Source organism: Purpureocillium takamizusanense, chromosome 1 (genome assembly GCF_022605165.1).
Source record: "Purpureocillium takamizusanense chromosome 1, complete sequence".
NCBI lineage: Eukaryota > Fungi > Ascomycota > Sordariomycetes > Hypocreales > Ophiocordycipitaceae > Purpureocillium > Purpureocillium takamizusanense.
Window position 1 is genome coordinate 5,942,401 of NC_063068.1, and position 10,167 is coordinate 5,952,567.

The following is a 10,167-nucleotide window of genomic DNA, read 5'->3' on the forward strand; positions in this document are numbered from 1 at the left end:
CGCTTGCACTGCACGCACAGGTCTGCCTAAGACCAGTCAGTACCTGCTTGTGTTCCGTAGCCCGTCTCTGCTTCTCCGTTGGCTCGCTGGAAGACTAAAAAGCACCTCGCCATTGTGCGCACCCAGCACCAAGGCAGAGAGGGAGTCGAGGAAACAAACAAACAAACTGGCTGGTCCACACGGCGCTGAATCACCCTTATTACCACGTACTACCCAGGTAGATGCGCTTCGATAGACAGTTCTACAGACGCAGCCGCCCATTCACAGCCAGACGTCTGCCTTGGATGAATGGAGACTCCAGCCCCTCGGCCGCTTAATGAATGACTTCTCCAAGTAAACAATGGCAACCTCGTCGAATAAGCCTTCCGATGACATACCAAGGGCCTATAAGTTAAGCATATTGTCTCTCCAACATGCTCAGAAATCTTACGGAATGCATGGTATTTCCTCATCTGTACCTACCAGAACAGTCACCAGTTTTCCAGAAAGAAAAGGCTCATTCAGGTCCGCATGCACGGGCATAAGGGAGGTTCGCCAGCTTCTTCCAACTTGGCGGCGAGCTTGGGCAGCCTACCCTGTAGAATTCACGTTAGTCAGCGTTCTGCACCAATCGGCCAGCGCCAGCCGTGCCCCAATCCGACGCGTCTCCCACGACGCGTAAAGTGCTTCGCATGCCCGTGGGGGGGGAGAGACCTCACACCACAGCCAAAGGTCGTCCTCACCATGACACCCCAAAGCCTCGCCAAACGAGCTGCCGCGCCTCAAAGACGGACCAGACGGCCCCCTCCCGGCATCTCGCGCGATGACTCCGACGACGAGCTCGGCATCGACGACCTGCCGTGGGAGTGGATCTACAACGTCGAGGCGCCAGAGCGCGACGGTGACGATGCGCACAGCGAGCGCAAGAGAAGGAAGGTCTCGGGGAGCAAGATCGTCGGCGCACGCATGGGCACATTTGAATGCCGAGTCGGTGACACGGTGCTCCTCAAGGCGGACGGGTCCAATGAGGCCTGGGTCGCCATCGTCTGCGAGTTCATCGAGGACGACGGCGAGGGGGACAAGGCGGCCAATTTCATGTGGTTTTCCACCGAAAAGGAGATTCGCAACAAGAACAAGAAGCGCAACGACTTTCAATGGGTGAGAGAGAGTCCCTCACCTACTCCCTGTGAAGCAGACTTTGCTTCCCGACAGGCTGATTGACCCATCATCACCATCCCCTAGAACGAGCTCTATCTTTCGCCCTCGTGGGACGTGAACCCCCTCGCGTCCATCAATGGCAAGGCGACAGTCATGTCCCTGGACGCATTCAGGGACAAGTTCCCTTCTGGCAAGATCCCGCGACATTATCCCGAGTTTGGTAAGACCTTCGTCTGTCGGCGGGGTTGCAACACCAGGACGGCAACCTACACGGACGAGTTCGTCTGGGAGGACGTCTACAAGGGCGGCGACGACGTCTTCTCCCTGATCGATCTCGTGGAAAAGGGCACCAAGGCGGTCCGCGGCAGGAGGAAGGCGCGCAGCCGGTCGCCTCAGGAGACTGCGTATGTGCCACCGCAGACGCCAACCAAGTCGGCCGGGCGGGCGGCGACAACGACGCCTCAATCAAAGCGAGGGCCCGGCTCGCAAAAACGGTACGTGTGTGGATGGGGATGTGGTGGTTATGACTGCGCTGCGCTACGTTGGCTGAAACTGACATTTTTCATTTGCATTTGCATGTAGGGGCACCGGCAAGAAACTCGAGTTCACCCCGCTGGCGATGCGGAAGCTGTCCCCTAGCGAAGTCCAGTCGTCGCCCTTCCAAGTCGCCCGCTCGCGCCTCCACGTCTCCTCCGTGCCAACCAGTCTCCCGTGCCGCGAGGGCGAGTTCTCGCTCGTCTACTCACACCTGGAAGCATCCATCACGGACGGCACCGGCAACTGCATCTACATATCCGGGACGCCGGGCACGGGCAAGACGGCCACGGTGCGCGAGGTCATCGCGCGGCTCGAGGACGCCGTGGGCGCCGACGAGCTCGACGACTTCATCTTTGTCGAGATCAACGGCATGAAGATCACGGACCCCCACCAGTCGTATACTCTGCTATGGGAGGCGCTCAAGGGCCAGCGCGCGAGCCCCTCGCAGGCCCTCGACGGGCTCGAGCGCGAGTTTAGCAACCCGAGCCCGCGACGGACCCCCTGTGTCGTCCTCATGGACGAGCTCGACCAGTTGGTCACCAAGAACCAGGCCGTCATGTACAACTTCTTCAACTGGCCCACGCTGCGGCACAGCCGCCTGATCGTGCTTGCTGTCGCGAACACCATGGATCTCCCTGAGCGCACATTGAGCAACAAAATCAGTAGTCGCTTAGGCAAGTCTTTTCCTCTAAGTCATCCGTTTACTCCCAAACACCATGCTCCTGAGTATCTACAGAGGTTTGGAGCTAACCAACCATCTAGGCCTCACCCGCATTACCTTTCCAGGATACACACATGAACAGCTCATGAGAATTATACAATCGCGGCTGGAAGGCGTCCCCGGCAATATCGTCGACCCAGATGCCATTCAGTTTGCAAGCCGCAAGGTCGCCGCCGTGAGCGGAGACGCCCGAAGGGCTCTCGACATCTGCCGGCGCGCAGTCGAGCTCGCCGAGGGCGACGTGCAAGGTGACCCCACGACGCCGAGCAAGTCTGGGGCGCACGATGCGTCTCGCCGCGGCCGCGTCACCATCGCGACAATCAAGAAAGCCATCAACGAGGCCACATCCAACCCCGTCCAGCAGCACCTCCGAGGCCTGCCGCTGACCTCGAAGCTGCTGATGGCGGCGCTGCTGATTAGGATCCGCAGAACGGGCCTCGTGGAGACGACATTCGGTGAGACAGTAGACGAGCTTCAAAGAGCGACCGTCCACTCCTCGCCAACGAACCCGGGCATGGCCCTCATCCTGAACAGCGGCCTCAAGGGTACACCGGCGAGTGGCCACCGCGTCGTCACAAGGCCCAGCTATGTGCACACGGCGGCGCTGGACCTAGTGGCGGCAGGCCTGATAAACCTGGAGGCCCATCGTGCGGAGCGCTCGAGTAAGCTGCGGCTGGCGATTGCCGACGACGAGGTCAAGATGGCGCTGCGCGACGATGGCGAACTCAAGGCCATGGGAATAATGGTGTGATGGGCCTTGCAAGCAGTAGTTTAGGGTATCAAGCCGCAATACATGATTTCCGGGCGCGCCTGTCTAGCCGACGCCGGTTGTGTGAGAAAACGACGAATCCATCCCTCAAAACTTGCGCCGTGCCAGCGTCGGCGTCCACTGTAGCGGATGCGTTTCTTGCGATGCCTTTTCGTCGGGCTTCCAGATTTTGACTTGGGTAACAATGTTAGTGACCAGGAGGAACAGACGCAAAGAAGCCAGCCGGGTAAGTGAACTTACTTGTCTTGTCTGCCTCGCCGCAAATTAGGCGCAGGCCTGATCGGTCAAAGGTAGAGCTCATGATGCCGGCTTCAGCATCCAGGGAGCCGGGCTGGGCCGTCGTGTCCAGAGCCTGGAAGCGGTGGCCAGACTTCCAGTCCCAGAAGCTCATGGAGCCGTTATCACCTGGTTGCGCGCCGTGTCAGTCCATGAACGCGAGAAGAGACAGATGAGAGACGGGATGGGCTCGTGCTCACCTCCTGAGAAAAAGACATTGTTCTGGTTCACGCTCATTGTGTTGATGATGGCGTTTTGGCCCTCAAAGTTTTGCATAAAAGCGCCCTCGGGGCACTTCCACTGCTTGATACTGCCGGTGCTGCCGCTGGCAAAGGTGAACTCGGTGGGATGGACGGCAAGGGCGCGGACGCCCTTCTTGTGGTGGGTGAGGACGCCCATGGTCTTGCCGGCGGCGAGGTCCCACAGGCGGACGGTGGAGTCGAGGGAGCCGGTGATGACCTGGGGGTCGGCCTCCTGGCACTTTAGGTCGGCGACGGTCTGGGTGTGGCCGCTGAGGACATGGATGTTGCTGCGGGTGCGCATGTCCCAGACGCGGGCGACGCCGTCGCGGCCGCCGGTGACGAGGACGTCGAGGGTCGGGTGGAGGGCGAGGGTGTAGACGCCGCTGAGGTGGCCGTGGTAGTGGCGGATGACCTTGTTGGTCTCGAGGTCCCAGCACTTGACCATCTTGTCCTCGCCGCACGAGAAGAGATAGGGGTGGCGCGGGGAGACTGCGAGGCCGCGGACGGTGCTGATGTGGCCGGTGAGCGTCAGGCGCAGCGACCCGGACGCCAGGTCCCAGATCTTGATGGTGCGGTCGCCGGCGCCGCTGGCGAACCACTTGTTGCCGGGCTCGACGGCCAGGGCGCGCACCCAGCCCAGGTGGCCCGAGATGACACGCATGAGCTTCCACGGCGGGTGCCACTCGGGCTTGATCTGCTGGTACTGCTGCTGCGCCGAGCCCCGCGTCGCCAGGCTCATGTTGCTGCTGCTGCTGCTGTTGTTGTTGGGGGCGGCGGCCACATCACCAGCCGCCGCGGGGGATGATGTCGACGGCGATGATGACCCGGCCGGTCCCTCGAGCAGCTTCTGCGGCCTCGGCGCCCCTGCGACGGGGCCGCTGCCAGGCTTCGCCGCCCTGACGACAGCCTTGCTCCCCGACTTCTTGGCAGGCTGGCGCGCGGCGAGGGACGCGGGCAGCGTCTGCACATCGGCGTACTCGGCGAGGAATCGGCGCTTCATGATAGGGTCCTCGAACGCGTCGTCCTCGGCCGTCTTCTGGCGCTTGGTGCTCGTCGTCATCGTCGCCGTCGTCGTCGCCGTCGTCGTCGGATGCTGTCCGTCGGGGGCGCCAGCTCTGCTGCTGCTGGCGGCGGCTGCGTGCCCGTAAAGGAGCCGCGACGTGAGAGCATTCTGGGACGCGAGCGCGCCGAGCTGCAGCGCGTCCTGCGGTGCTTGCTGCGGCGTCTCCATGGCGCGTTGCGGGCAGGGATGGGTCGTGGTGGTGGTGAGGCGCGACCGTGGAGATGGGGGGATGGATGGGAAAAGTCGAATTTGGCTGGATTCGAGAGAACAGACGTCGAGGCTGGAGCGCAGCCGCGCGCTTGTGGCGGCGGAATGGAACTGGGAGGGTGGCATGGGTGGGTACCTTGTAGGTACTTGTGGGGTGAGGGAGCATCAACCTTCTGGACGCCATGACAGAGTGACAGACAACGAATTCGAGCTCTCCCAAGTCGCGCCCCCAGTCTAGCTTACCCTACATGACGAGATATTCACGCCAAAACATCACCTCACTTCACCACTCAGCTTCATTCATAGTGCTCCCGTACACTCGTGGCGAGCTCGACCTGCGGGCGTACGTGCGCTGAACCCTCTGTCCCTGAATACGTTCCCCGCACCATCATCATGGATGAAGAAACCGACCGCTTCCCGCTGCACACGGCAGCTCGTCTCGGTCAAGGTGAGCAAATGCCGCCCTGTTGGGCTTTGTGCTCCAAAATCAAGCAGCCCCCCCGCTAACACGCGTGCAGTATCGAGGGCGGAAGCACTACTCAAGGCACGATTCACAGCACCTTTTCTCTTCGCGGTGGTGGTGGTGGTGCATGTATGAGTTCTTGAAAAGCGCAAAGGAAAGCTGACGAGCCACCCCGTCACCCCCAGAACGACCCCAAGCTCGCCAGGAAGCAAGATGACGACGGCCGGTACGCCGTGCATTGGGCCGCGTCGTCCAACAGCTTCGACATTGTGCTGATGCTCGCCGACCTGCCCGGCTTCGACCCCGACGTTCAGGTGCGTTTGCCTCCCCTCTACCCCCCCGGTCACTGAACGAGAGAAGGGAGAGAGAGAGAGAGTGTGTGTGTGTGTATGAGTGTGTGGTTTCTGGCTGGGCACAGGCGCTGACGAGCACGTCTTGGGGGGCGCAACGGACGGACAGGACGGGAGCGGATGGACGGCACTCATGATTGCCGCGAGTGTGGCCGACAGCGAGCCCATCCTCAAGCTGCTGCTACAACGGGGCGCCGACGTGAACGAGAAGAGTGAGTTCCCTGTCACGACGGAGGAGCACCCCTGCAGCTCGAACAAACACAAGCTTGACGGATGGATGCCATTGCTAACGCGAGCCAAAACCCCCCGTGTCTAGATGGCAGCGGACAGGTCAGTGCATGGATCCCTTTCTCTCTCTTCCCCTTGGTGAAGAAGCTGTGTGTTGGGGGGCAGAGAAGGGGAAGAATCAAGGGAAGATGAGAGAAACCACATCGCTCACACGCTTTTGGCGTACCGCTCCGTCGCAGACCGCCCTCCACTTCGTCGCCTCCAAGAAGAACATGGACGTCGCCCGCCTCCTCCTCGTCGCCGCCAAGCCCCCGGCCTCGACGCGCGTCCGCGACCGCCGCGGCCAGTACGCCGTCCACCGCGCCGCCGCCGCCGGCTCCGTCCCCATGGTCCTGCTGCTGCTCCGGAACCGCAGCCCGCTCAACCCCACCGACGGCGAGGGCTTCACGCCCCTGCACCACGCCGTCGCCGAGGGACACGGTGCGTTTGCCCGCAGCTTCTTTTGCCTCCTTACCCCAAGTCCTCTTCTCCCGCTTCTACTGCTCCTCTTCCTTCCTGCCTTTCCGTCTGTGTGTCTGCCTGCCTGCCTGCCAGCCTGCCTGTCTGTCTGTTTCCCGCGCAAAACTCCATGGGCGGGCGCATGCAAGACGTTAGCCAGCTGAACTGACTGACTGACTGACCCTCAAAACACAGGCGACGTCGCGGTGGCGCTGCTCAAGGAGGGAGCAGACTTCACCATCAGAAACAGCGCCGACGAGCTGGCGCTGGACCTGGCACCGGACAAGGAGGTACGTGCGGCACGGCATCACCACGCGTGGGAATAACACACCAAGCGGCAAGTGTATTTGTCAACTAACCGACGTCTCCTTCAAAACAGGTGCGCCTGTACATAATGCGTGGGGCCGAGCGCGAGGGCGTCGACCTGTCTTCTTCTTCGTAACTATGAGAGATAGACGCCGTGTAATGAGGCAAATGCTGGCAGCCGTCTATCCATTATCATCGTCCGTTGGTGCATGCGTCCTCCTCCTTCTGCTCTCGCCTCGTCACTCTCATCTCTACCTTTGCACGGTTCGCTCGACGAGCTCGCGGTACATGGCCTTGACGTCCTGCACGTCGGCCCGGAGCTCCTCAACGAGCTCGCTCTTCTCTCCGAGCATCTCCAGCGTGGTCTGGTATCGCGAGTCGAGCTGCGACACCTGCTCCTCCAGCTGCGGCACCTTCTTGGCCGCGTCCTTGGCCTCGTCCAGCTCCTTCATGAGGCCCACCATGTCGCCCCGGGCCTCGTCTCGCTGGTTGCATATTCTCGCCATCTCCTCTTTGGCCGCCACCTTTTCCGCCTCGAGCCGCCGGATCGCTGCGCTCATCCTCTCGACGAGCTGGACGGACGGCCCCGCAGCCACGGTCGAGACCGAGATCATGTCCTGGGCGATGTTGCGCGGGGACGACGAGGCCACCTCATCGGCACCGTTCTCGCGCTCTGCGGTTGGTGGCGAGGGGACTTGCGCTGCGTCGGCTGGCGGCTCGAAGGGAGAGAACGGTGCCGGCGGCGGACCGGACCCGATCGTCGAGGGCACGGCGGGCCGCAAGGGAGGTTGCCCGGACAGGCGTCGCATCGGCGACATGACCTCCGCAGGACTGTCCGGGATACTACCCGAGGTCGGCGTCCGCCGAGGCTTCCCGGGCATCGGCAATCCGCCCAGGAGTTCTGAGCTGAACGTCCGCGAGACTGATAGCAGGGGCGAGTCGGGACGGCTCTGTTGGCCCCTGTGGGTGGCGCCAGCAACGTCGTCGACCCACTGCCGCCGTTCTGCGTCGCCACCATCGTCTTGACTTATCGACCGCTGCTTGGCCTTGTCGAGATCGGCCCTGGCCTGCTCGAGGGCCTCCTGCGTCTTCTTGGACAAGGCCTTGAGCTCTACCACCTGGTCGCGAAACGACTCTAGTTCGTGCCTTGCTGTGGCGAGTGCCGGCTCGAGATCTGCCAGTTCATCTTCAAGACTTCTATTTCGGCTCGCCTGTGGGCAGTGTGTTAGCATGGCGCGCGCACTTGTACCATACAGTGTGGTCACCCTTACCGTATCGCGAGCTTTCTTGCGCATCTCGGACTCGCGTCTCTGTGCCTCGTCTCTTTCCTTCTCGAGGGTGGCCGCCTTGGCAAGCAGTGAGGATTCGATACCTTGCCAGTTCTCGCGGGCAGTCGCGTACTGGGACTGCAGAGTTTCGATCTGGCGGAACATCTTGACCTGGGCTTCCCCTCCCGACCCAGACGACGCTTCCTCTGCGGCAGTACGCATGGCCTCGAGCTTGCTCTCCGTGGAGCGCAACTCAGCCTTGAGCTCCTCTTCCACCTTGCTGCTCCTTTGTGCCGCGCGCTCCAACTTCTCGCTCCATTCTATGGCTTCTAGGCGTGCCTTGTCGCTAAGAGCCTCCTTCTCTGCCCGGAGCGCTGCGTTTGCGTCCTCCAGCTCCTTTTGCTTCGCACGTTCAGTGGCCAACGCTTTGTTGAGGGCTTCCGTGCTCGCCGCTTCCGCCTGTTCTGCTCTTGTCTTGGCGTCCTGCTCCAGACGCCGATATGCCTCGTCCTTTTTCGCGCGCTCCCTTTTCAGTGCGTCAATCTCCTTCTGCAGAGCGGCGGTGGCGCGCTTCGTCTCCTCTTGACGCTTCTCGCTTCCTTCTGCGCTGTCTAGGCGTTTGCGCAACGACTCTGCGTCGCCCATGGCCTTGTCGCGAGCCATTTTGAGCTCTTCGGTCTGCTTGTCGTGCTCCGCCATCTGCTGACGCAGCTTCTTGATAGTCATGCGGAACTTTTGCTCCGTGCTTGATAGTTTCCCGCCTTCTTCCATTAGCAGAGCAATCTTCTCGTCCTTCTCCGCTAGCTTGCGCTCAATGCTGCCCGTGGCCGCCGCGCTCGCGGCTTTTTTGGCCGTGTCCGCGGCCGTCTTGGACAGGTACTGTAGCTTTGCCTGCAGTGAATCAACACGCTCGACGTATTCTTGAATCTCCTCCTGTTGCCGCTGCTTGATCTGCTCCATGTCCTTGGCCAGATCTGAGAGGACGGCGTCTGACACCACTACTTGGCTATTTTGCTTTTTAGCCGCGTCGTTGGTGTCGCCGTTGGAGGAGATCGAGTCGCCTGTTGTGACGGCATTGTCAACGGTGTCATGTTGGCTGATAATTCGTTCGTCTCGGGGTTCGACATTGCTCGGCTGATGTTGTGGTTCGTCCATCTCTGGTGACGCGTCGGGCGGCGCCGCACCGGCGGCGGGGCTCTCGGCTCTCGGAGTGTCGGCCTGGCTTTGCTGTTCCTTGTCCATTGATGGCCTCTCCATGGACGGGCGGTTCGATACGTCGACGGAGCTGCGCGGGGACGGCGTGCCTTTGCTGTCCGTAGGGCCGGGAGCGTTCTTGCTGGCCATGGCCTTGGCCAGTCTCGCCTGTAGCCGGTCATTGGTACGGTTCGTAGAGGAAGACCTCGAACTGCCTGGATCATGCGCCACGAAGGGGGCAAAAAGTAAGCCTCAAGCAGGTGGTAAGCAGACCGGGGAAGCGGGCAGAGCTCACCAGGAGTCGGCTTCGGGAGCGCGGCGAGCTGTGCCGGCTTGGGGCTGCTCGCCGGAGAAGTAGCAGCAGCAGCAGCAGCACCGGCGGGCATTGGCTTCTGCTGAGAGGACTCGTCGGCTTCGGCGAGGATGTTGTCGAGGCGCGACTCGACCCCGGCGACGGCCTGGGAGAGGAACGAGCCCCATCTCGACTGCTTGCCCGGGGCAGCCATTGCGGGCTCGCTCGAGTCGGATCTGAGACAGGGCGAAAGAAGGCACGCAGCAGGCCCGCCGCGAAAGTAGCGAGCAGTGGGCGGCGGCGGCGAAGAGCGCGATGTCTGGGGGAGTAAGGGCGCAGGCGAGGTGGTCGTCACCCTCGCGAGGGCCGCAGCGGCGCAGGGTGATATGGGCGTTGTGTTGTTGGTGTGGTTCGTATTACATGCAGGCTAGTGCAGTAGTTATTGTATGTCCTTTGGGGGGATTGGGGACCAGCTGAAGAATTGTTGGATATTAGTGGAGGATGCACCTGCCTACAAGCCAAGCTCGTCGCACTGGCGCGTCGGCGCTCCGTGTCTGTATGTACGTATTATTACGGGCAGAAGGCTGCTGCGTGGACGAAATCCCACCTACGTGAG

At 61.6% G+C, this 10,167-nt stretch overlaps 4 protein-coding genes across 4 annotated transcripts; 2 read left to right on the top strand and 2 right to left on the bottom strand.

Annotated features, from left to right (window-relative positions):
- Positions 1 to 692: 692 nt before the first annotated feature.
- Positions 693 to 3,172, top strand: ORC1 (Origin recognition complex, subunit 1). The gene is made up of 4 exons (XM_047982755.1): positions 693 to 1,137; positions 1,222 to 1,631; positions 1,720 to 2,348; positions 2,437 to 3,172. Exons 1-4 carry the CDS (start codon positions 724 to 726, stop codon positions 3,144 to 3,146), a joined length of 2,163 nt encoding a protein of 720 aa, XP_047838721.1. The 5' UTR covers positions 693 to 723; the 3' UTR covers positions 3,147 to 3,172.
- PRP46 (pre-mRNA-splicing factor prp46) lies at positions 2,339 to 5,045 on the bottom strand. The gene is made up of 3 exons (XM_047982756.1): positions 3,641 to 5,045; positions 3,405 to 3,569; positions 2,339 to 3,337 (listed from the first exon to the last, which is right to left on the bottom strand). Exons 1-3 carry the CDS (start codon positions 4,911 to 4,913, stop codon positions 3,252 to 3,254), a joined length of 1,524 nt encoding a protein of 507 aa, XP_047838722.1. The 5' UTR covers positions 4,914 to 5,045; the 3' UTR covers positions 2,339 to 3,251.
- Positions 5,046 to 5,345: 300 nt separating this feature from the next.
- On the top strand, positions 5,346 to 6,981 carry NAS6 (putative ankyrin-repeat protein; the record flags this gene model as incomplete). Its single annotated transcript, XM_047982757.1, has 5 exons — positions 5,346 to 5,400; positions 5,471 to 5,544; positions 5,601 to 5,729; positions 6,233 to 6,473; positions 6,687 to 6,981. 5 exons carry the CDS (start codon positions 5,346 to 5,348, stop codon positions 6,815 to 6,817), a joined length of 630 nt encoding a protein of 209 aa, XP_047838723.1. The 3' UTR covers positions 6,818 to 6,981.
- Positions 6,817 to 10,125, bottom strand: JDV02_001795 (uncharacterized protein). Its single transcript, XM_047982758.1, has 3 exons — positions 9,555 to 10,125; positions 8,069 to 9,474; positions 6,817 to 8,008 (listed from the first exon to the last, which is right to left on the bottom strand). The coding sequence occupies exons 1-3, from the start codon at positions 9,763 to 9,765 to the stop codon at positions 7,049 to 7,051; spliced, it is 2,577 nt and encodes an 858-aa protein (XP_047838724.1). The 5' UTR covers positions 9,766 to 10,125; the 3' UTR covers positions 6,817 to 7,048.
- Positions 10,126 to 10,167: the final 42 nt, after the last annotated feature.